The sequence below is a fragment of the Pan paniscus genome, chromosome 3, assembly GCF_029289425.2.
Source record: "Pan paniscus chromosome 3, NHGRI_mPanPan1-v2.0_pri, whole genome shotgun sequence".
In the NCBI taxonomy this organism is placed as follows: domain Eukaryota; kingdom Metazoa; phylum Chordata; class Mammalia; order Primates; family Hominidae; genus Pan; species Pan paniscus.
Genome location: NC_073252.2, coordinates 125,399,577 through 125,424,836, shown reverse-complemented (window position 1 = coordinate 125,424,836; position 25,260 = coordinate 125,399,577). Strand labels below are relative to the sequence as shown.

The 25,260-nt window shown below is 37.3% G+C and overlaps 1 protein-coding gene across 8 annotated transcripts in view; it reads right to left on the bottom strand.

Annotated features, from left to right (window-relative positions):
* INTU (inturned planar cell polarity protein) overlaps positions 1-25,260 on the bottom strand; it is a 97,709-nt gene that overhangs the window by 65,572 nt on the left and 6,877 nt on the right. For 5 of the 8 annotated variants that reach the window (XM_003823099.5, XM_034959115.3, XM_034959117.3 and 2 more), the window contains exons 1-3: positions 21,630-21,912; positions 10,796-11,331; positions 4,163-4,248 (exon numbers count right to left, since the gene is read on the bottom strand). In XM_003823099.5, the coding sequence (XP_003823147.2) occupies positions 4,163-4,248; positions 10,796-11,331; positions 21,630-21,775 (768 nt within the window). In that variant the 5' untranslated portion in view covers positions 21,776-21,912. Of the gene's footprint in view, positions 1-4,162; positions 4,249-10,795; positions 11,332-19,194; positions 19,303-19,877; positions 21,913-25,260 lie in introns of those variants that run through there. The other 3 variants (XM_063603895.1, XM_063603896.1, XM_034959116.3) reach the window with 2 other exon arrangements.

The following is a 25,260-nucleotide window of genomic DNA, read 5'->3' as shown; positions in this document are numbered from 1 at the left end:
AACTTTTATTAAATGATACTTAACGTAAGTTAGTTTACATGAAGCTTCTTATAAAGGGTTTTCTCTTATTACTCGGTGAGACTTTAACCTGGTACAAGGTTCAGGATCCTTCGTGTCCTATGTCCCTCTTCTTTGTGCGGTTTGCCCAGCCTTTCCTCAGACCCAAGGACGCACTCTCTATGACTCATCACTTCCAAAGTCTTGTCGCTTTGTCTTTTCTTTCTACTTCAGTCTTTAGCCCATCCTATTTAAAAAGCAACGTTTCTTCCAAAGAAATCATCTACCAAACAAAGAAATCCTCTGATTCCCCTTTAGCTACCATCCTCTTCACAGATGGGACCTGGGGAGGCTGTCAGAATCTGCAGCAGCTGCGGAAGCTGACCAGTCTGTCACCTCTGTTTCAGTCTGCACCGTCTCTCCCATCATCTACACTGCTCTCTGCATGTGTTGTCCTTTCCCTGTTGGCTAACAGCTGGCAGATGATTTCAATACTCCTTAGTCAAAATTCTGAGGGAATCGAGTCTGACTGGCTCAGCAGATTATCTCTCCTCCATCCTCTTCTCTTCTTGGGCCACCTCACTGAGTGACTCAAGACAAAACTTGGAAGGCTTCTTGGACTTCTCTCTCTCCTGTAGAAAATATTGTCCTCTTTCCTTCCTCTCTATCTTAAATCTAATCTCCTCCTCCTCCATCCCTGGTCAATAAAGGCTCAGGCCTTTATCATCTCTCTTCTGGACTACTGCAAACCCAACCACCTGGTTTCCTGACCTCCTGTCTTGCATATGCCTCCCCCATCCAGAGTGATATATTCCTAAAATGCAAATTTGATTTGCATGTAAGTCCTGCACTTTAAAATGTTGATATAAATGGTTACTTCTGGGTTCTGAGAATAGATTTACAAATATTTTTTAAAATTTACTAGTTTGTTTTCTAATTTTTCCACAGTATATGTATCATTTCTGTATAACAAGGAAATAATAAAAGTTAAAACATTCCACTCAAGAATCATTTCCTTTAAGAAGCCTTTGCCCCCTCCTTTAGGCCTAAGAACTACCTGAGAGAGAAGAGTCCAAGACTAATAATCTTCAGGCTGTTCTCCTAGAAAAGGAGTTAGGTTCCTCCAAAGCTCTAGAAAAGCCAGATATGGCCCAGTACTAAATGAAATCAGTCTTGGTCATCTGCAAAATTTGGACCCAAGCTCCCGGATAAAGATGGGAAGAGACAACGTACTACAAGCATGATTATGTACCTGTTAAATGAATGAGAGCACAGAGCTGCAGAAACGGATCAGGGTCACAAAAATCAACAATTAGATGGGTATTTGCACCTTTGTTCTTGTTATTTAAAATTTCGAAAACCTCTTTTTTTAATCAACATTTTATTTTAGAAATTTTAAAACTACAGAAAAGTTGTAAGAAGAGAAAAATGATTGCCCATAATCCCACACCTAATGGCACTATTGCTCACATTTTGTCACATTTGCTTCATTTTGTCTCTTCTCTCTGGTCTTCCTTTCCTTTCCTTCCATACTCCTCTCTTCTCTATATGTATTTTTTAAGTTTCTTGGCTGAACCTGCAAATTATTTGCAGGTATTTTAATACATTGTCCCTAAGTACTTCAGCAGGTATCTCCTAAGGATAAGGGCATCTTCTTACACCAGGGGTCCTCAACCCCTAGGCCACGGATAGGTACCAGAACCATTAGGAACCAGGTGGCATAGCAGGAGGGGAGTGGCCAGTGAGCGAAGCTTCATTCATATTTATAGCCACTCCCCATCACTCACATTATTGCCTGAGCTCTACCTCCTGTCAGATCAGTGGTGACATTAGATTCTCCCAGGAACACAAAACCTGTTGTGTACTGTGCATGTGGGGGATCTAGGTTGTGCACTCCTTATGATAATCTAATGCATGATAATCTGTCACTGTCTCCTGTCACCCCCAGATGGGACCATCTAGTTGCAGGAAAACAAGCTCAGGGCTCCCACTGATTCTACGTTATGGTGAGTTGTATAATTATTTCATACTAATAGAAACCGTGCATACAATAAATGTATACTTGACTCCTCTTGCATGTTTAACAAGGATGGATTAATTGTGGATGGAACTGGTCCAAAATATTTAAATCCTAATTTCTTTCTCTCCCTTTTTCTTCTGCTAAGTGTGCACAGTTGAATTTGCAAAGGTTAATTAAATATAAGTACAATGTGATTCTGCTGTAAACATAACTTTTCATATTTTTGAAGAAAGAATAGACATGACTGAACTCTGGCAATACTGGAAGCACACCTGCAACCAACATAGGCAAGAAAAGGGGATCCCTCACTCAGGGATAATACATAGCTACTCCACTTGGGGGGAAGCTGACTCACTCGTCAAAATACTGCAATTCTTCGCTACTAATCAATAAGTAGCTGCTGTCTGAGCACCCTGAAGTACCCTAGTACCCTCTGTTGGACCTCCCCACATCTAGTGACTAAAGTGGGTAACAGTACAACCTACTCTAGCACCATGGCTGGCTGATGTCCCCCTGATTGTTACTATTTCAAACACCACCCCATCTCCATCTACATCTCGCTATCCATTCCTAGGCATTGCTGGTCTCAGCTACCATAGTTATCCCAGCACTTTCATTTTACATTTCCAAAGATAGCTAAATTTACAGAGCATCTGTGTGTGTGTGTGCATGCGCACACATACATGTGCATACAAAGTATGTTTAAAACAAATAAATGGGCATTAGGGAAATCTTGTTTCCCAGAAAATAAGGAATTTCATCATGTGCCTTATTATTTCAGAATCTCAAATCAGATGCAGCTGAGATTCTGATTTATCAGGGATTCTATTCTTCAACCTGACCAATCCAAAAACGACTTTATCCTCTCACTGCCTGATGGGTCCTCTGTCCCACCAGTCTCCAAACTTTTTGGCACCAGGGCCTGGTTTCATGCAAGACGATTTTTCCACAGACCAGGGTTGGGGGACGGTTTCGGGATGATTCAAGCACATTACATTTATTGTGCACTTTATTTCTATTATTATTATAATAAATTGTAATATAATGAAATAATTATACAACTCACCATAATGTAGAATCAGTGGGAACCCTGAATCTGTTTTCCTACAACTAGATGGTCCCATCTAGTTGGGGTGATGGGAGACAGTGACAAATCATCAGGCATTAGATTCTCATAAGGAGCATACAACCTAGATCCCTTCCTTTCATGCACAGATCACAATAGGGTTCGTGCTCCTAGGAGAATCTAATGCCACCCCTGATCTAACAGGAGGTGGAGCTCAGACACTAATGTGAGCGATGGGGAGCAGCTGTAAATACAGATGAAGCTTTGCTCGCTTGCCCACTACTCACTTCCTGCTGTGGAGTCCAGTTCCTAACAGGCCACGAACCACTACCAGTCTGTGGCCCAGGGTTTGGGGACCCCTGCTCTAACCCATATAAAGCATATCATCTTCCCTATCCCCCCAAAAAGAGAACGCTAATTCCTGATGCTATCTAGAACAGAGTATTCATGTTATACTCTGTTACCAAAAGGTATAGCACTTGTAAAATACCCCTAATAACGGAAAAACATCATCTACGATACACAATGTCAATGTTTAGGGTATCAAAATTACTTTTTATAAAATAAATTTATTTCTATCTACAAGGATTGAAAAATAATTCGTTAAGTAGCCAAACAAAAGTCCAGGAGAAAAGCTTAATTAAATAACAAAAAAAATCAAGAAACTTGTATGATTTGTTTTTAAAATAAAATCACGTTGGAAAAAAAAAATTATAGCAACAGTGATCTTAGTAAGTCAGAGAACAGAAAACTCCATGACTATTTAAAATGACTCTTCTAGGAACTAGATTGTCACAAGCATATATGGTAGTTATAATGGCAAGTTTGCAATTATGTATGTTTTCATTACTGTTGCTGTTACTGCTTTATGTAGAATTTTACTTGTAGATATTTTTCTCTTTTTAGAATAATCTCCAAAAGCTAATAATATTAGCAAGAGCTAAATTTTCTTAAATAGGCAAGTATCAGTGTAACTCATCCATTATACATGATACTTTTCAGAAGCTTGAAAAGGAAAATAGTGCACGATATATTTATTTTATGTAACATCATAAAATATAGAAAAAGAATGTCCATACCTGCATAGGTCCAGGAATGCAAGACAGAACTCTCTCGATGTTTTCAGTAGTAACATCAACATCATTTACAGCAACAAGGACATCACCTGAAACCAGAATAACAATAAAAGATAGTTTTATGAATATCTAAAAACCATAGAGGTCTAGAATTGGAACATTAAACAGCTACTCTGACATCCTCAAAGTACAGTGAGAAATGTGGTGCAGACAAGCAGGAACTTGTCCAGGTTTATACAGCTCATTGGTGGCAGGGCTACTCTCCTAACTTTACTCTTCTTAATCTATAATACTGCCCATTATTGCACCATAAATAATACAACCTATGGATATTAAAAAAATAACTATTTTTATTCTTGATACAATTGGGAGAATTATGTAAACCCAAAGAACAAATGGAAAATTTGTTAGCATGAACCAAATACTGTACTTGACAAAATTGAATCTAACCACTTAGACCCACAGTAAAAACAAAACAAAACAAAACAAAAACCCAGCTGAAATTCTAATTAAATCCATGTGGCATATCATAACACAATATGCTATGGTATTCACTTCTGTTATTGATCTATGTCTACACACAGTTCTTTTCTTCAAAGGCCCCAACCATATCAAAATACACTGCATGTTTGGTAAAAATTTCCTTTTCCGTGTACTTTAAAAGAAATGTGTATGTTTTCCAAATCTGATAATAAAATAAATATCAGTGTTAAAATGGAAATTTACTTTCAGAACATAATTAAAGATACTATCAAAATACCAGTGAGCTATATTAATAGAAATATAGACATACCAAAGTTATTTTTCTCATCATTCCTAAATATATTATTAGGAAATTGATGAAATAATTCATATTCATCCGTTCATTTAACAAATATTTACTGAGCACTTAATGTGTGCCAGGCACTATTCTAAGTACTAGAGACAAAGAATTGAACAAAGACAAAAATCTCTACTCTCAGGGAGCTTAATATTCCTTGGGGAAGATGGATAATAAACATGTATACAGGTTAAGTATCCCAAATCCAAAAACTGAAAATCCAAAATGCTCCAAAATCCAAAACTTTTTGAGCACCAACCTGACCCTCAAAGGAAATGCTCATTGGAGCATTTTGGATTTGGGATTGTCAGATTTGGGATGCTCAACAGGTAAGTATAATGCAATATTAAAAAAAAAAATTGGAAGCACTTCTGGTCCCAGGTATTTTGAAGAAGGAGTACTCAACCTGTATATGTAGAATCGTGTTGGTAGATAATTCTTCATGAGTCTCATGTTTCTGTACATCTTACAAGCCGAGGCATTGAGAGTCTTTGTTCTAGACTGTCTCTTCAAAGACGTTCGTGTAATGAACAGCCTTGGACAACAGAGATATGTTTCCATCCTGAGCAAAGGTCAAGCTTGTTTACTGAATGGTATAATAAGGTCAATGCTGTGCTCAATATCTTATTATTAATAACTGTTCTTTATAAAAGATTGGTGTTCCCTAAGTTCAGAGTTCCTTTCCTTTAAGGCAACCCATTATTAGGCATCACTTGGCCATCTGTAGGGTTGGCAAACAGATGAAAATGTTGCCACTGTAGGTACTGCTATTCCTCCTTTTTTTCCTTCCTCTCCTTGATACTCTATTGAATGAGAATGGGGTTAAGTGCAGAGTAAGCAGGAGTAGTTTCTTAGGCCAACTGTGAAGGCTTGAACTAGGTTTAGATGCTCAAGAGATACAACTCAGATGGGAGTTTTGCAAGCATGGGCACCAAGTCATTATGATGGTTAACTATTACAGCACTTTGGACAAACTTTTCTTAAAAGTAAGAACTTGCAGACCAAAATAAACTTTCAACTTGAAGTCCACTTGGAAAAAAAAAAACACAACAAGATGCCTGTTTAATTTCTCCTATATAAGAGATTTTAAAAAAGTACTATATAAAATTACTTATAGCTGTAGTGATTAAAAAAAAATAAAGGAATGATGGACACAGTATAGCTGTGTCAATGTAAAATGAAACCACTTTTGGACTATCCTAATGATTAGTTCTGTTGTCTATAGTTTGTTATCCTCAGGGCACAGAAATAGTAAAAACATTTTAAATTTGTTACTTTAAACTAAAACTCCATTTGATGATGTGCCAAATGACTTTTTTCTCCAAATCCTAATGAATACATTCCTGTAGCTGAGTGTTATAGGGAGTATTATCTAAAATTATCAAGTCTAACAAACCTCTAAAAAGAGGAGATGGTTCATCATAAAAATATATGAAAATAAATTCTGAAAGCAAGTGTAGTATACCCAATATTTTTAAATGTTTAGTAGAAAATTTTCCCATTCTATGAAATAAATATTATATCCACTTCTCATTCTCCCAGACATTTGTTTTCCTCTAGTGTTTCTGAACACTTCTGTGAAGTGACTCAGAGATGGCTGGCTTCCCGGACATTGCACCTTTGCAGTGGACATCCTAAACCCAAGGAAAGGTCTTTCTCCATAAGTACACGGGAGTCATTAATATGATCTGTCCCATTTCAAAGGCTAAAAGGGAATGAATTATATGATTGGTTTGCATTGTTAAATAAGAAATGGCCTGGGTAGAAATATGAGAAAATTTTTATTAAGAGATATATTTAAGAACCAAATAAAATATTTTAAAAAGAGATCAGTTTATCACAGTTCCTCAATGTAAAGTTAAATTATGTGAGAAAAGCCATCAATTTCTCAGTATATACTTAACATCAAACAACATATGTGTACTAAAGGGCTACTACATAAGGCACCAAGGGCTATGAAAATATATATGCAAAAGTTTGTTTACTGCTGTGTTTATACTATATATAAAATGAATATACAACTTAAATTATTTTTGACAAAAGATTATTGTATATAAATGTAGGAAAAGGGAGGATATATATCAAAATGTTGTCTTTGGGTATATGGAATTTTTCTTTTTTGCTTAATTGTATTTTCTAAATTGTCTACAATGAACGTTTATTATTACTATCGCAAAAAGAAAAAAACCTCATATTTTACCAAAAAACCCCCCACTGAGGTAGGCAGCATAATTGCCCCCCAAAGATGTCTATGTTTCAATCCCTGAAATCTCTGAATATGCTACCTTACACAGCAAGAAGGACTTTGCAGTTGTAATTAACTTAAAAGATTGGAAGACTGTCCTGGATTATCCGAATGATCGTCAGGTAAAGATAAAGGTCTTTATAGGAGGAAGGCAAAAGTGTCAGGGTCAGCATGAGAGAGACTGGAAGATGCTATGCTGCTGGCTTTGATGATGGAGGACAGGACCACAAGCCAAAGAATGCAGGTAGCCTCTGAAAGCTGGCCAAGGAATGGGATTCTTCCCTGGAGCCTCCAAAAGGAATGTAGCCCTGTGGACACCTTGATTTTCATACAAGAAGACCCATTTTAGATTTCTGACTTACATTATTGCAAGATGATAAATCTGTATTGTTTTAAACCACTAAGTTTGTGGTAATTTGTCACGGCAGCAATAGAAGATGAATGCACTAGCCTAGTAATACAAAGCAATCTTTGTGATGCACCAAAAAAGGAATCACAAATGCTAAAAAGCAAAGATGGACACACAAGGCGTATCTGGAGGTCAGTTAGGAAAAAAATAAATCAGCCTTGCTTGTTAGAGGTGGGGATTTATGGATAGAAGGAGTGGCACATATGTATGGGACAGAAAAATGAGATCAAATTGTGAATTGAAATTGATCCTTTAAATTAAGCCAAATTTGACTTCAGGGAAAGGGAATCTGGTTTTTGAAAAGCAGTTACTATACTGCCATTTTATACATTCAAAACTCAATGTTTTCTGCCAATGCATTTACTAACAATAAATTTTGTTATTTTTTTTGAGTTTCAATCTCAACCCCTCGTCTATAATATGTGGGCACCAAACTAGAGAGAATTAAGGCCCCTCCCAACCTACCATTCTAGAAGTCCTTGAATAATGGTACCAGCTTGTTTTTGTGAAAACTGTTAAATGAAGAAAAATCAGACATTTATCCTGCCTTTCCTGTCTAAACCATATGTCAAGGTTACCAAACAGAGGTGAGGGGGAGCTTCTTTTTATGAAAGTAGTCTAACTGAAATATCGAGAAAGACTGACAGAATTGGAATACCACCATTTTGCAGTCCCTTAATGAATTAATGGATTTAGGCAATGATCATCAATAACTGTTAATATCACAAAAAGAAAAACAGCAGATAATATGTTGTTCCTGATGGAAGCACACAGACCACCTATAAAATATGTTTGATAGGCCTCAAGATCTAACTACCAACTCACAGGAAACACCACTGAAAGGGGGGCATGTTAAATGAATTCTGGCTCCTTTTACAGAACAAAAAGAACAAACCATAGAGATATTTAGTTCTATCCTATCATTTCACAAGAAGGAAAGTAGAGGACCCAAGAGAATGTAAGTATGTATTAGCCCCTGTTCCAGTCATCTATTGTTGCATAATAAGTCATCCAAACAATTTTTTTTTTTTTTTTTTTTGAGACAGAGTCTCACTGTGTTCCCCCAGGCTGGAGTGTGGTGGTACAATCTTGGCTCATTGCAACCTCTGCCTCCCAGGTTCAAGTGATTCTCGTGCCCCAGCCTCCCCAGTAGCTGAGATTACAGGCATGCACCACAAGGCGCAGCTAAGTTTTGTATTTTTTAGTAGACACGGGGTCTTGCCATGTTGGCCAGGCTGGTCTCAAACTCCTGGCCTCAAGTGATCTGCCCACCTTGGCCTCCCAAAGTGCTGGGATTACAAGTGTTAGCCACCACGCCAGGCCTATCCAGATAATTCTGAGGCTTAAAACAACAACAGTTGGCCAGGCACGGTGGCTCACGCCTGTAATCCCAGCACTTTGTGAGGCTGAGGCGGGTGGATCACCTGAGGTCAGGAGTTCAAGACCAGCCTGACCAACATGGTGAAACTCCATCTCTACTGAAAAATACAAAAAAATTAGTCAGGCATGGTGGTGGGTGCCAGTAATCCCAACTACTCGGGAGGCTGAGGCAGGAGAATCGCTTGAACCCAGGAGGTAGAGGTTGAAGTGAGCCGAGATGGCGCCATTGCACTCTAGCCTGGGTGACAACAGCAAAACTCTGTCTCAAAAATAAATAAATAAATAAAATAAAAAATAACAAAATAACAACAACAATAATTTATCATCTCTCCTGGTTCTGGGGTTAACTGGGGTCAGCTGTGTTTCTCACTTGGGATTCCTCATGCAGTTACAGCCAGATGGTGGTTGGGGCTGGAGTCATCTTAAAGGATTCTCACTCACATCTGGTGGCGAGGGCTTCAGTTGGGGCTATCAGCTGGATCACTGGTGTCTTGACCTCTTCACACAATGGTGACTGGGTTCTAAGGGTAAGTATCCCCAAAATAACCAGGCAGAAGCTGTATCACCTTTTATGATCCAACCTCTTAAGTCACATGGCACCAATTAAGCTGTAGTCACCAGCCCACCCAGATTCAATGACACAGAGCACAACTCTCCGTGGGAGGAGTATCAACACTACATTTTAAGAAAGTGTGCAGATCCTGTTGAGATCATTCTGGAACACATACTTTGCCACAGATGCCCTTCTTACAAGATTCCATATGATCCTCCTTGTAAACCTCTATGATGACACTTATCAGACAGTGAGGAGCTACCTGCCTATCTGTAACCCATCTCTTCCACTAAAACATAGCTCCTTTCAAGAAATAATTGGATCAGTAAAGTAATCTTTGTATTCCTGGCACTTAGCAGATGCTAAAAAAACAAACTGTCAAATCAGTGAACAAACAAATGAAATTCAGATTTAAAGTTGGAAATATTTGTAAATGTATCTGTAAATGTTCTTCATTTAAACCTCTTATGCTAGATAAACTTAAAAGACTGTCAGCTTTTAGAACTGTTATTACTTTTAAATTTTAGTAATAATATATCCTCAAATTTGACTCATTTATCTTTAAGTAATTAGATTGCTACTAACTCAAACATTGTATCTAACAGCTTAAAATTTATCAGCAACACAAAATATTCATCTTAATATATATTCAGAATAATTTGTGGGTTTATTTTTCTTGAAAATTGGTGGGCTATTTTATGACAGATATATTTTATGACACACGCCCTTAAAAGGAAATTTATATATAACACCACTGTTGCTAAATATGCCAAATGAAACAGTTGAAAACCACTCCAAGAACTTAGTGTACTCAAGGGCAAACATACAATTTAAAAGTATTTTTATTCATAAATTATATATTTTTGTATCCTGTTACTGGATATAGCCATTCAAACCTAAATTATCACTCTATGATCAACTTTTTTTTCTTGTCAGCAAATATAACCAAGATGAAATAAAATTATATAATTCAAAACTTGAAAATTAGGTAAGCTATTTCTTGGCCTGAACAAGGCACACACATATTCAACACACTGAACTGGTCATTTTAAGAACACTGTGCCTTGTAGTGCACCATGTGTAACCATTTCTCTACTGTACCAAATGTCATTAATCAGTTCTTTATCTGTGGAGACTGTATATAATTGTTTTTATCACATTTCCCGCAAGGTGTCATCATTAATCAAGATCTCTGTAAACAGGGATGGATGTGTACCAGCAACACTTACCAATGAGTACCTGACCGCTCTTCATAGCAGATCCACCTGGCAGCAGGCCATGAACCACAAGCCTCTCTCCATCACCCTGCTTTCCGGTTCTTCTCCAGCTCCACTTGGTCTGATGAATAATTCCAACCAGCACTTCCAGAAGCTTGAGCTGCTCTTTGGCTTTGATAACAGTTAGCTTTTTGGGGTTTACATAAACATTCACATCTTTGTACTGCTGTTGGACAATGACTCCTGTCTTCTGATTGGACTGATGCTTTAGAATGGATACTGGTCCATTGTCATTGCTATTTTTTTTATTGCAGCGCTTGGTTAAAAGTCTTTTCCTTCTTAAAATTTTGGTAAACTGCTTGAGTTTGGGTTCATACTTTTTTCTTTCTTTGTAATCATCTTCAATGATAATCTCATTTTCACTGAACCTGACATGGTTCACAGTTGGTGTCTCAGGAAGGAGGCTTTCTTCTTCATCCTCACTCAATTCCAAATAAAACACCTCTCCATTTTTCTGCACACTGTCCAGCCATTCAGGCTCAAGATCACTATGAAAGAGAGAAAAGATAATCTTAATAGCAGCCCAATATATAAAAAAAAGGTATGTCATCCTGGCATGGGGGTGAGGGTTGGGGCTGGGGAGCAGGAAGATGGGAAAGGGTGAAACTTCTTTATTATTTCAAATTATCCTTACTATTTCTAATTTATTGTGAGCCTCAACATTATTTCATATAGGATGCTTTTTTTGTAGAGCTTTGAATAGGAGTTGGGGGAGAAGGAATCAAAAAGGCATAGCAATAGAAAGGAAAACCAATGAAAAAAGAGATGGTCCCCTTATAGAATCTATGAGTTGAAAAAAATTAAATCAACCACTGTGTGGTTACTGCTCACTTTAAACAATTTCACTGAATGATAATTTGCATTAGCAGTTGATTATGCAATTATATCCACACAAGCATGCCATTTGGAAATTGTACATGAAAATCTATTATTTGCATAGAAATTATTTAGGATGGCTGTCAGGTTAAAATGAAAGCTAAAGCCAGCTTTAACAGACTTTTACATAAGTTTTCAAAAAAGAAACATTCACTTCACCATGAACTAAAATCTGTCCTGAAAACAACCCGTTTATAATCACAGTTAATATAGTAATGATCACTTTACTGTCTATAATTTCCATAAAACTCCTTTTTATGAAAAATTGTAGTAGAAAAAAAGCACATATTACATAATTCATAGTGATTATAAAAAATATTTTTAACTGGGAAGTATGCCACTGAAAAAAAAAACAAAATTACTGCTATTAAAATGATTGAAATAGCATTAAGGAGCAAAAATACTCATGGTAACAAACCTAAACTCTACCCTGTTCAATGTTATGAACAGTTTACCTTTCAAACTGCTATTCTTTAAAGTGAAACTAGTAATAGTGGAAAAATTAACATGTAGAGAGTCTTTTCAGAAACATGAGCTGTAATATCCCGGCCTGAAAGAGTATAATTTGTGTTGTAATCATTAAATCAGATAGAAGACATTTCTGTTTTCTGCAGTGTTTATTAGCAACTCCAGTTCTCTTAACTTAAAAGTCAAATGTCTCTTTCTAAACACTTTGAAAATTAGCCCCCAAAATATACTGTTCTATTACTCAACTCAAACTAACCACTGCCCTGGTCTGTGGCTGGTCATTAATACAGAATTTTCAGCTACATATGAGTCATTTTTAAAAATGCCTAACAAGCTGAAAATATCAAAACTAACATTTCTTTGGGACTTGTTGGTTCCCAGTGTGTGGCATCATCATAGGCACTAAGCCTCACTTATTGCAGATTATCAACCAAATATCACTTATTTCAACAATACCTATCTGTACCCACAGAATCAATATTTAAATAACTATGCAGTTCTACTCTTGAGAGTCTAAATAACTATATCCCCACCATAATCATTTAGTAACAAAGCTACCTTAATTTTAATTGCTACAGTGTAAATACCATGATTGCACATTAATTACTTAAAAACATATGTATCAATTTAAAATATATATATATCAATTTAAACAATGAATAAAGTATATCAGCCTTATTATCTCACCCTTTTAACCTGGTAAGTTATTTGTATTAGAGATATATAAAAGAAACATCTTTTCCACTTACTAAATATGAAGACGATTCATTTCAATCTCTAAAGTTTGAATGTGAAATCACTTTTGGTTATGATTCAAAGATCCATGCACGTGGTGGCCAAGGGGATAGCATCTTGGCATTCAATTGTGGAGCAACTAAACAGCGCCAGGAACTATGGTAAGTACCAGAATTATAATGACGAGAATGTCAGTTCCCGCCCTTGCTTAGTAAAGAAGAGAAAGTGAGAAAGAATTCATGACAGTACACAGGGTAAGTACAAGATAGAGGCATACAGGAGAGTCACCCAGCTTAGCCATACAGGAAAGTCACCCAGCTTAGCCATACGGGAGAGTCACCCAGCTTAGCCTAGCTGGAGGTTGAGGGGAGATCAGGGAGACCCCAGAAACCAGTTTGAAAGGATAAATGAGGGAGGGAGAGAGGTGGGGAGCTGAAGGGAAAGATGTGAAGAGGATTTCAAACAGGAGTAACAGCATAAGCAAAGACCTGAGGATAGTCCCCATGGCCTAGACGGACAACCACTGGCAGTCTGCAGTTGCCAGAGTAAATGCGGAAGGTGGGGAATGACAGAAGTGGTTAAGCCCTAGTTTTGCCAGGCTTTTTAGATCACCCTAAGGGGTTTGGCTTTTGTAGTGCAGGTAAGAAGGCATCAACACAGAGTTTTAAGCAGAGAGTTTACGTGTTAGATATCCCTGGATAGGTCTACTTTGGCAAGTAAATCGTTGGTGGATTTGAGGTGGACAAGACTCAAGGCAGGAGGGCTAGTCAGGGGGCTGTTTCAGTAGCGGAAGCAAAAATGACAAATAAAGCAATAGTAGAAGACATGGAAAGTAGGAAAAACATGTGAGAAACTCTTGAAAATCACCAGAACTTTGAGACTGATTAGGTGGGGAGAGAGAGAGAGAGGGATTCATGTTGACTAGATTTCTAGTTGGTGACTATACTTTCATGCATCCTTTTGTGAGTACCCATGTGCAGACTCATTGTAATACATGGGAACACAATCTTAATACTTCTCTTACTACCTCTCTCTCACGTGAACACTGTTAAAAAATCCATGCTTTATAATCATATAAAAACACATATAGGGTTATTCTGTCACTGTTTTGAAAAAGTGGAATCATTATATATGTACCTATATAAAGTACATATATAATTTCTCACTTAACGATACAGCTCAGAAATCACTAGTGGCTGCATAATATTCAATATCAAGGATGTAGGACATTTGGTCATTCACCTACTGATAAGCTTTGTGTTCAGTTCTTGTTTTTCCACCACAAAGTTATAGGAACCATCAATATACACGTGTGTGTGTATGTGTATATATATATGTATCTTTACCCAAAAGACTATACCAATTTATATTTTCACTAGCGATGTGTGGGATCCACTCTCTTAATGTCTAGATTTCTAAATATACATCATTTTAAGAAGAGAAAGACACTTTTTAAAAAGAGGAAGAAACTAAAAGGAAGATAAAGAGGTAGAGACAGGGAAGTGTAAATAAGAGACACCCACACAGAAGGGCAACTTATACTGAAACGCAAATGAACTGAGAAATCATGAAGAGCTGAGTTCAAATTTTGTTCTATTATGATTTTAACCTTTTTAAGATCGACTGATTGATTGCTTTAGTTTTCTTCTTCTTGAAAATAGATTATAGCTACCTCACAGGACTCTTGTCAATAGAAAATACAATAATGTTGTTCCTGACATGGTTAAGTTCCAAATAAATATCAGTTCCCTTCCTCTTGCTTTTACTAGATATAACTCTTGTGTTTCTGTATTTTTCTAACTGGCATTAAATGAAGGTGTCTCTAATGATCTCAGTTTGCCAGGTTTCAGGGTAGGTGATAGTGACACAAGAAGCAAAGCGAGGCACTGCCTTTAAGGACCCTACAGGTCAATATTCCTGGAAGGTTCTTTATTCCTACTCCAGAGTAATAGTTCCGAGTTAGGTAAGCATCAAGAGATTGGTCAACGGGTACAAAGTTACAGTTAGATAGGAGAAATAAATTCTGGTGTTCTATTACACAGTAGGGAGACTATAGTTAACAATATTATAGTGTATATTTCAAAATTACTAGAACAGAGGATTTTTGAATGTTCTCATCACAAAGAAATGATAAACATATGAGGTGATAAATATGCCAAATGCCCTGATTTAATCACTATACAATGTATATGTCTATTGAAACATCACATTGTACTCCACAAATATGTGTAATTATTATGTGTCAATTTTTTAAAAAGAGGATAAATGATTAGTATATTAAGAAATTTTAATAGAATTCTAATGACTGTTGTCCCAAACTAGTTCTTCTAGCCCTATTAGAAGAAAGGGGATGTGTTAACAACAACAACAACAACAACAACAAAAAACCCACAAAAACCTAACCTTTCATTACAACTTCCCTAAATTAAAGAAATCAATACATATAGATAATCCCCACTCCAGGAGATGAAGTTTAATCCCTCCTCCCCTTGAGTATAGACTTAGTGACTATACTCTTCCAGAGAACAGAGTATGGAAAGAGAAAGATAGTAACTTTCCAGGGAAGAGACCTGGCAGACACTACCTTACATAACCAAGTGATCAAGGTAATGAAAAACAGGAAAGGACTAAGAAATTGTTACAGACCAGAGGAGACTAAGTAGACAATACAATATTCTGGATTGAATCCTGGAATAGAAAAAGAACATTAATGGAAGAGTGGTGAAAGCCAAATAAAGTTTGGAGTTTAGTTAACAGAAATGACCAATGTTCATGTGTTGTTTTGACAAATGCATAATAGTTGTGTAAGATGTTAACATCAGGGGAAACTGGGTGAAGGATTTATGGGAAGTCTGTACTATCTTTGGAACTCTTGTGTAAATCTAAACTTACTCAAAAATAAAAAGAAAATTAATGGAAGGAATTAAATCTAGCAGTTTTAATTCAGATCTTTGTAGTACATGGGTCATATTTCAGCACTAATATAAATACGCCTTCAAAATTTTCTAAGACCTTATAGTACAAGCTGCATAATTATTGTGTAAATGTTTTTCAATTTTCTTTCAATGAGTCTTATTTTGTTTATTCTGCTTTGCTTTAAGCAGAATAAGTGTATGTTTATAGCCTGCCAGCAACGTTTTAGGGCATTTTAATTGGTATTCAAGGCCCTAAATGATGTGGTAAACAGGAGTAGAGCCCTTCTTCCCAAAGAAAGACTTGTTAATTTGCAAATAAGCAAGTTCACTTACATAAGCTGTAACATAAATATATTAAAGAAAATGAACTTCAGATAATGCTAATAATTGTCTCATTCCTGACGTATTCAAAAATATCTAGGTCAACACTAAATCTTTTAATACCCCTCTAATAGTTATTTGAATCTCTCAGGTCTTTATTTGCATTAATGCCAGCATTTTTCATCATTTGCAATAGTACAGCAATTTCCTTAACTACCACAAGAAAGGAGTTATAAAACAGCCAGCCCCACTGGCACATTTCCTTAGTTAAGGAAAATAAACACTTGTTACTATTCCAAATCTGTTATAGTATACTTTTTTCTTTTTTTCTTAGTGGGCAAAGCACAATGCACTTTACCGAAGTGGTCAACACATATAGTTATGTGGTGCTAATAGGTATAACAGGACAATTCTAGGAACAGAGAAAAACCACACACAATAAAAACACTGTGACAAATTAATATGGATTCTATCCGGCACTTATTCAGTAAGCACTTGCCTGCCTATGCTTTTCTGTGTTTTCTTTTCTGTGTTCTGTCTACCAACAATATCTAATTTTCACTCTTGATGGTCTTCTGATCATTTACTAAAGGAACACCATGAATTTCAATCATTAAAATGTATGCTGGATGATATAGCAGCTTAGGGGTAGGGAGTCTCAGATGAGCTGAAGCTCTTCTTGCTAAGCAATATTAGAATAACTGTTAAGCATGTCAAAGAAGGCAAAGGGATCAGTCAATAAATGCATAACTGTTCATTCACTGCAGGTAATACATTTCTACATCAGGAACACATCTAATAGTGACTTCATTCCCCGGGTCACATTTCCTACCACCTGCCCCCTCAGCTAAACAGGGCATTCCTATGCATCACTAAATTAGTGATACAATCTAACCCTGGCAGGACAAAAGTCATACATCAACAAAACATTTTCTGATAGGACTTTACTGTACTTTTAAAGATGTCAGATGGGACAGAGAGCTAATCAAATGGCTGAAATGCAAGTGCCAACACTCAGGAATAAAGACTGCTATAGGACTAGAGTACAGGATGGAGAGACAGTCTAAGAGAGACCAGAAAAGATTCTAGGAGAAGGTAGAACTTAAGTGGGACCTTGAATGATTTTGACAAGTAGAGATAGGAAGAAAGAGTATTTCAAACAGAGAGAACAAAGTACATAAAGGTGTGGGTGTGAAAGCAAGTGGTCAATTTGAGAATGAGTGGATAATCATTTTCAATAATGAACAGGGAGATCAATAGAAATGAGACAGGAAAGACTTGGGACAGATCTAAAATTTAAAAATCATCCTAAGGAACCTAGAATTTATTTGGAAGGCCACCAAACTTTTGAGTAGAGTAGAAAAATGATTTAGAACTGTGTTTTAGAAAGCAAACTGGCAGTGGTATGGAAGAAAGACCAGAAACAGGAGAAATCAGAGGCATGCAGATTAGTTAGGAGGCAACTCCACTGGTGCATGGGAAACAGGCAAGAGGCAAGAGGCAACCTTTTAAGTAAGGCAGTGCCTGTGAGAATGGAGAAGAGAAAACCAGAGAAGGAAGTCAATAGTACTGGAGACATCAGATCTGAAGACAACAGTAAGGAGATAATGATGTCAGTAAATGAGATGGGTAGCCTTAGAGGAGAAATGGAAGACAATGAATTCTCTTCACACACTGAGCTGGAAGTAGAGATGACAGCAGGGTAATAGCATTTTTCATCATAAACCTAGTTATATACCATGTGCCTTTTTAATCTGTATTAAATTAAAAGTAAAAAGGAGTCAGGGTTCAGAGCAGAAGAAAAAGTAGGAAATACTATCCTAAATTGGATATTAATAGTATGGCATCATGAGTCTAAATGAAATATTTTGATTCTTCACAAGTAGTATGTTCCCATGTTAAAAATTCAAGAAAGAGAGGAAAGCCAGCATTTCTACACATCATTGAGTTGGGGATATGATGTAACTCTGGCAGAACAAAAATCACAGACCAGCAAAATATTTTGTGTTAGGGCTTTGCTGTACAGAATTTTTTTTTTTTTTTTTTTTTGAGATGGTGTCTCACTTTGTCACCCAGGCTGCAATGCAATGGTACGATCTCGGCTCACTGCAACCTCCGCCTTCCGCGTTCAAGTGATTCTCTTGGCTCAGCCTCCCGAGTAGCTGGAATTACAGGTGGACACCACCATGCCCAGCTAATGTTTTGTATCTTTAGTAGAGATGGGGGTTTCACCATATTGGCCAGGCTGGTCTCGAACTAGTGACCTCAGGTGATCCGCCCGCCTCGGCCTCCCAAAGTGCTGGGATTACAGGTGTGAGCCCAGCTCAGAATAGGTCTTTAGTGTACAATGGTGATAGGGCTTCACTGTACAAAAAAAAAGAACTTTTTTTTCTTCAGACAAATTTTGCTGTCACCCAGACTGGGGTGCAATGGTGTGATCACAGCCCACTGCAACCTTGAAATCCTGAGCTTAAGTGATCCTCCCACCTCAGCCTCCCAAGTTGCAGGACTATAGGCACGTACCATCATGCCTGGCTAATTTTTTTATTTTTCATTTTAGAGATGGGGGTCTCACTATGTTTCCGAGGCTGGTTTCTGACTCCTGGTGTCAAGCAATGCTCCTGCGTTGGCTCCCAAAAGCAGAATTACAGGTATGAGCCACCATACCTTGCCGAGAGATGAACTATTAATGGGGGCAACAACATGGATGAATCTCAAAGTAATTATGCTGAATAAAAGAAGGCAGACAAAAAAGAACATTCATACTGTACAATTCCATCTTTATGAAACTTTAGAAACTACAAACTCCTATAGAGTGACAAAAAGCAGATAAATGGTTATTAGGAGAGGCATAAATGGACTTAAGTAGGTACATGGGGAGACTCTTAGGCTAGATGGATATGTTCATTTTCTTGACAGACATATACATGTTAAAACATCAAATTGTACATTAAAAATATGTGCAGTTTTTTGTATATTAATTATCCTTCAATGAAGCTATTTTTAAAGTCCCAGAAAAAAATTTAAAGGACATACCTCCCTTCTCCAGCCAATCCTTGTGTTTTAGGTGGAAGTTCCTTAGCTTTAACAGCTAATATCTCATTTAAAATGATTCCTGTTTCTCTCCAACAGCCAGTTTTAAAACTGATGTAACAACAACAAAAAATTCACTTTGAAAAATTAAAAATCCAAGTCACAACATTGACAAACTCTCTGTAACATGAACTAGGCATATTAGCTGGTAACTTGGCATTGTTGCAGGTGAATGTGTGATTTCTGTTATCTTAATGCTAAAACTAGCTAATGGCTCCCTCAACCCAACCAACCCACCAGTATTATCTCTGAAGCCTCCCAGGGTACGTGCCCATGTGTCAACTTAAGACATACTGCAGCAATATAAACTCTTATTCTTTAACAAACCTAAAACAAACCTATTAAAAGAACTCTACCAGAATTTACCATAATGTAATTTTATCTCAAAGATGATAAACTTTTAAATTCTATATTGACAATCACATACAGCTCAGGTACAAAGCATGTATGAAACAGTAACTTCTAAAAAGAACACGCAGGTAACTAAAACCTTGAAAATTCAGGATACTTTATGTGAGTCAATATGCAGTACAACTTCCTTAGTAAGCTTCACGTAGTCCATGAAATACAATAGGAAATTCATGTCTTTGCTTTAATGAGAAAGACTAAGGTTGGCATTCCTGTACCTTTGATTAAAGAGTGGTTCTGTACAAGTTGGGAAGGCCACTGTTTGTAATGATGACTGCAGCTTAGGGAAGTAAACATCTACTATAAGGGAAGAACCGAACATAAGCCTTCCTGGTAAGTTCAGCAAATTAACCCTCATGTCCTACAAATCAAGAAGGGACAGACTTAAAATTTGAAACTTGGTAGGACTTGAAATACAGACAAGCAAAACATCTTATGATAGGGATTTTCTATACTTTTATTATTAGGAGGATAAAGACACTACAACATGTGGCGTGATTAGTGACATGTGAAAAGCTTAATCATCATTTTTTAAAAGCTAAAATATAACATATATACGTGTATTTTGAATCATGAAATACTTTTATTCTTTTAAGTGACAAGTTCTCCTATCACAAGGTCCTCAGATTGGTCATTTCCTAGGAAACAAAGTTCACTATTTTAATCCCATCAAAGTCATGGTGGCCCATTAGGTATCAGGCGTCTTGAATTCTCACACTGACAACACTCAGCTGTGCAACTATACGTGAATTATAGATTCTTTCTGGGCTAAAAGTATGTGACTCTAAAATGTGGAGAAGCCAAGAGTTTGAGACTTACACTGTCTATGGCTTCACATACCAAGACCAAATAAGGTTCTATGTAATTCATATTTCCTTCCAGCAGCCTTGTGTAATAATCATGAATTTTAAAATTATTTTTTTAATGCCTACAGCAGATTACAAAAAAATACGATATTTTAAAATTTGTTTAAGTCTTCAAGAATGTATTAAACAGGTTTCCCCACCATACTTTTAAAGGCAATGATAAAAATCTTTTACATACTGATAGGTAAAAACAATTGCCAAATAACTGTTGCTCCTACATACATATAAATGATTTGTAACTGTTGTTCCTAAATACACATAAAATGTCATCCTAAAACTGACCAGGTATGGTTGTCCATTACTGGGTTAGTTGACATTTTGGCACCAAAACTTTTTCACGATTAGTCATTCTCTTCAAGCTACTGCTAGTTGACTTTTCTAAAGTTCTTAATTCATAGCAGTAAGGGGTAGATTTTTCTTAAAAATGAAGTAGCACTGAATACTGTGAATCAAAATAACCTTTTCATGGCATTATTAAGAAAGTGAAACCTTTAGGTATCTGTATTTTTAAAAATTAAATTATGACGTAAAATGGAAAACAAGAAAATCATGGAGATGCATAGGAAAATACAGCAGAAATATCCAGAAGTGCTGAGAGGTTGTCCTTGATGGTGAGACTATGGGTGGGCGTTCCTTCTGTTATATAGCTATTCATTTCCATAACAGAAAAAAATCTACATAAATTTAACAACTGCCTTATAAAACGCGTAGGGTGTCTCTCCACTCCAAATACTAAAGAGATTAAGCCACAAAGGTCACACCAAAGAAGCAAGAAGACACTGCGATCGGAACAGAGTTTTTTGAACGCTGTTACAGATATATCCTCCTATGGCCTAGACAGAGCCCATGACCAAAAAGAGGAGATTCTCCTCATCTAAGAATCATTAAAAAAAAAAAAAAAAAAACCTACAGTAGCAAAGAATGGCATTGTCATTTCTGCTTACACCACCATACGATGGAACGTGGTGCAATTAAATCCCACTTATTATAGAGCCCCAAATACTCGATTCCAACCACCCCAACACCCTTGCAGTTCCCCCAGCCCACGTGTATATTCTCTGGATTGAAGGGATGGGCTTAATTGTCCCTCTTTGAAAACCTTACTCATAATCGCTACTCGCTGAGGAATATGAACCCGAGTCGCTGACCCGATCTTCAAAATCATAGTCCTCATCTTCTTCTTGTGAAGAGGGGTCTCCAGGGAGCTTGTCTGAGCTCGGACGCGAATCGCACGAAGCCACAGAGGCCATCGTCAGGAATGCAATAGCTACGAGTGGAGTAATTCAAATCTCGCAGCTACAGCTTGCTGAGGCCGCCATGTTGCCTCTGCTTGGGGAGAGGCAGAGGCCATGTGACCACCAATCCTTAGCTGCATTGGTGGCAGGTCGCGTTGCCGGGGAGACGGAGAAGCTTCCCAGAAGAAACAAGGAGAACAGAAAGCAGCCAATGGGCTGAAACTTCGAGGAGGGCTTCTCGGTTGGAAGGCTAGAAATAGCTAAAACTTCACCGCTTACGCTCCCCGGAACGCTCTTCCTTAGAGTAGCATAACTTGTTAAAACAGGCGGAGATCCACTGGGTTTCTCACCTTTTTCTTCCAGTGCTGGATATCCAGTTTACTCTTTGTCCTGTGTTTATAATGCCTAACAGCTGTCGGTCAGCCTGGATTTCCTTCGAGGTGAAGGAAACCGCATTTTACCTTTCCTTAGGACCTCATCCGTGCAAGTAATGGACGCTTTTAAGCAACGCGATCTAGGTGTTAATGTAAATACGCTCCATTGTTTTATGGGTTTCATATTGTTTCGCAATTGCAAACATTTTCACGGTTATCCCAAGTGGATATTGTAGAGTGCCACAAATGAGTGGCAATCCTGTGGAATCAACTTCATGTTTATTTTCTAACTCAAAATTTTATAATCTAATTAAGTGTTCACATTACTAAAGTTGGAAGTGTAAACAGGTAAAATCTACCTGTTATTTATGAATACCTATATCAAGTATTTTTTAAGTACAAAAATAACAGCTAGCATTGATTGAGAGTCAGCTTTGGCTCTGCTTACTTTATTCATATACAATGCTGAGCATTCACATACTATGAAGTAAATATTTTCTCTATATTAAATAAGGAAACTAAGCTTTAGAGAAGTTATGCATCTTACTAATGGTTACATGGCTAGCAGTCAACAAAGTCAACCAAGAAATGAAGCTAAGTCAATAACCATTACATGAAATTTCCTCCCTCAAAACCCAGTAATTCAACTATTAGATATCTACTCTGAGAAAGGATGCAAGTTTATAAAATTTGTAAAAGTGAAAAGCTGAAAGCAATCTTAAAATGTCAAATAATGGGGGAAAAGTTAAATATATATAAAATATGATGATTATGATTTTAACTAGCATGTGTTCAAAGAGTAAAGCATGGGGGAAATGTTCATGTTGCAGGGTGTAAAAAAAGGATATAATGTTATTTTATGATCTAAAAGGCTGGGTGCTGGGGATTCTCTAATGGGCAATTATAACATAGTGATAAGTATTACAATAAATACAAGGTTCTAATGGAATATCCAGAAAAAACCAAAGTAGTATACGTGGGGCCATGACAAATTTCTTAGAGGAAGTATTAATTTATATTGTTATTATGGCATGGTTCCAACAGAGAAAGAGTAATGGGAGATGAGTCATCACATGGCCGGTATGGGTATATGCACGGAGAACTCAAAGGAACCTGAATTGTAGCTGTTGCAGGGGCAGAAAAACTCTACCTCCATCTTCTTAGGGTCCCAGCTGGGCCTGAGAATTAAACTTACCTAAAATAGATTAACAAAAGAAAAGCAACTGGAACTTGTTATACAGATGTTGAGGCCCTGCTCCACATCAACAGGATCAGAATCTCCAGGGGTGGGGCCTGGAAATCTCTATTTCAAACAAGTGCCCCCTGTGATTCAGCAAACTTGGGGAACTGCCCTAAATTTTCTCTCAGTTCTGTGCTTCACATATACAGGCCAACTGGCCATTCCCTGAATAGGCTGGAACCCACTCCCACCTCGCAAATTTGAGCCTGGCAGACAGACCTCTCTCCTTGCTCTAGAATCCAAGTTTTACATGGCAGGGGAGCCCTCATAAAGAAATGAAGACCCAAAGAAGCAGTTAGAGTCAGTTAACTTATATACTGGATTGGACAAAGAATAGTTAGTTGTGAAGAAGCAACTAAACTAAATTGGGAAGCTTAAAAGATAAGTTATTTTAACAAGGTCTGTACAGAATTCTCTTGGTTTCACTTCTATGCCCTTGAGAATAAGAATGTTACATTTTTCTAGTATAGGGAGGGTGTCTTTCACATGGGAGCTTCATCTGTTGCTTTTAAGAAGCAGCACAAAGGCACTTGCTGTTTTTCAAGTGTATTAAACTTAAATGGCCAGGATAGTATATTTTACCTTCCTCACAGCCAAACAAGCTGCAGTATGCAGCTTATACTTTTAAGCTGAAGTTTAGTTGTATTTACATTAACTGTACATTACATGTACAAATATACATTAAACTGTGTACATTTGAATTTGTATATTACATGTACAAATGTACATTAAACTATATACATTTGAATTTCCTAGGTTTTATGGTTTTAATTTCTAAATGTGTTTTTATAGTGTTATAACAGCGATTACATTTTGTAATTTATTTGTATTAATTCATAAAATTGTTTTCATCTTACATAGGAGCTATAAAGCACAGTTTATACCTCATTTATTTAAAATTATAATTAAAAAACTTAAGTCATCCATGGAAATCCACAATAGTTTTTCCTTAAAAGAGGTCTATATGTTACTAAAGTTGAAGAACAGGAGGAGGAGTTTGTAAAGGGGTAATGGGCAAAAGGAGTGTCAGAGGCATTTGAACCAGAGCGACTCCATCTTGAATAGGGGCTGGGTAAAATAAGGCTGAGACCTACTGGGCTGCTACCCAGGAGGTTAGGCATTCTTAGTCACAGGACAAGATAGGAGGTCGGCACAAGATACAGGTCACAAAGACCTTGCTGATAAAACAGGCTGCGGTAAAGAAGCCAGCCAAAACTTACCAAAACCAAGATGGCTACAAAAGTGACCTCTGGTCATCCTCACTGCTCACTATATGCGAATCATAATTAGAGTACAGTGAGCAGTGAGGATAATGAGCATTAGTTGCTAAAAGACACTCCCATCAGCATCATGACAGTTTACAAACGCCATGGCAATGTCAGGAAGTTATCTAATATGTTCTAAAAAAGGGAAGACCCCTCAGTTCTGGGTACTACTCGCCCCTTTCCCAGAAAACTCATGAATAATCCACCCCTTGTTTAGCATATAATCAAGAAATAACTATAAGTATACTCAGTCAAGCAGCCCATGCCACTGCTTTGCCTATGGAGTAGCCCTTCTTTTTTCCTTTACTTTCTTAATAAACTTGCGTTCAATTTACTCTATGAACTTGCCCCGAATTCTTTCTTGGGTAAGGTCCAAGAACTCTCTCGGGGTCTGGATTGGGACCCCTTTCTGGTAACAGGAGGTCCTTGAGGTGGTAGGAGGGGATAGCATCCAAGGCACAGAAGGAGGGATATGACCTCCCTGGACACCTCTTCCCTAAAACTAGAGGAAAGAGCCAAAGAAGGGCGCTGGTGTGGATGGTGACTTGCCAGTTTCAGGCAGGAAGCTGAGGCAGTCTCCATGTGACAGTGTTTATCGTCTGGTAAGTAGGCTGCAACCTT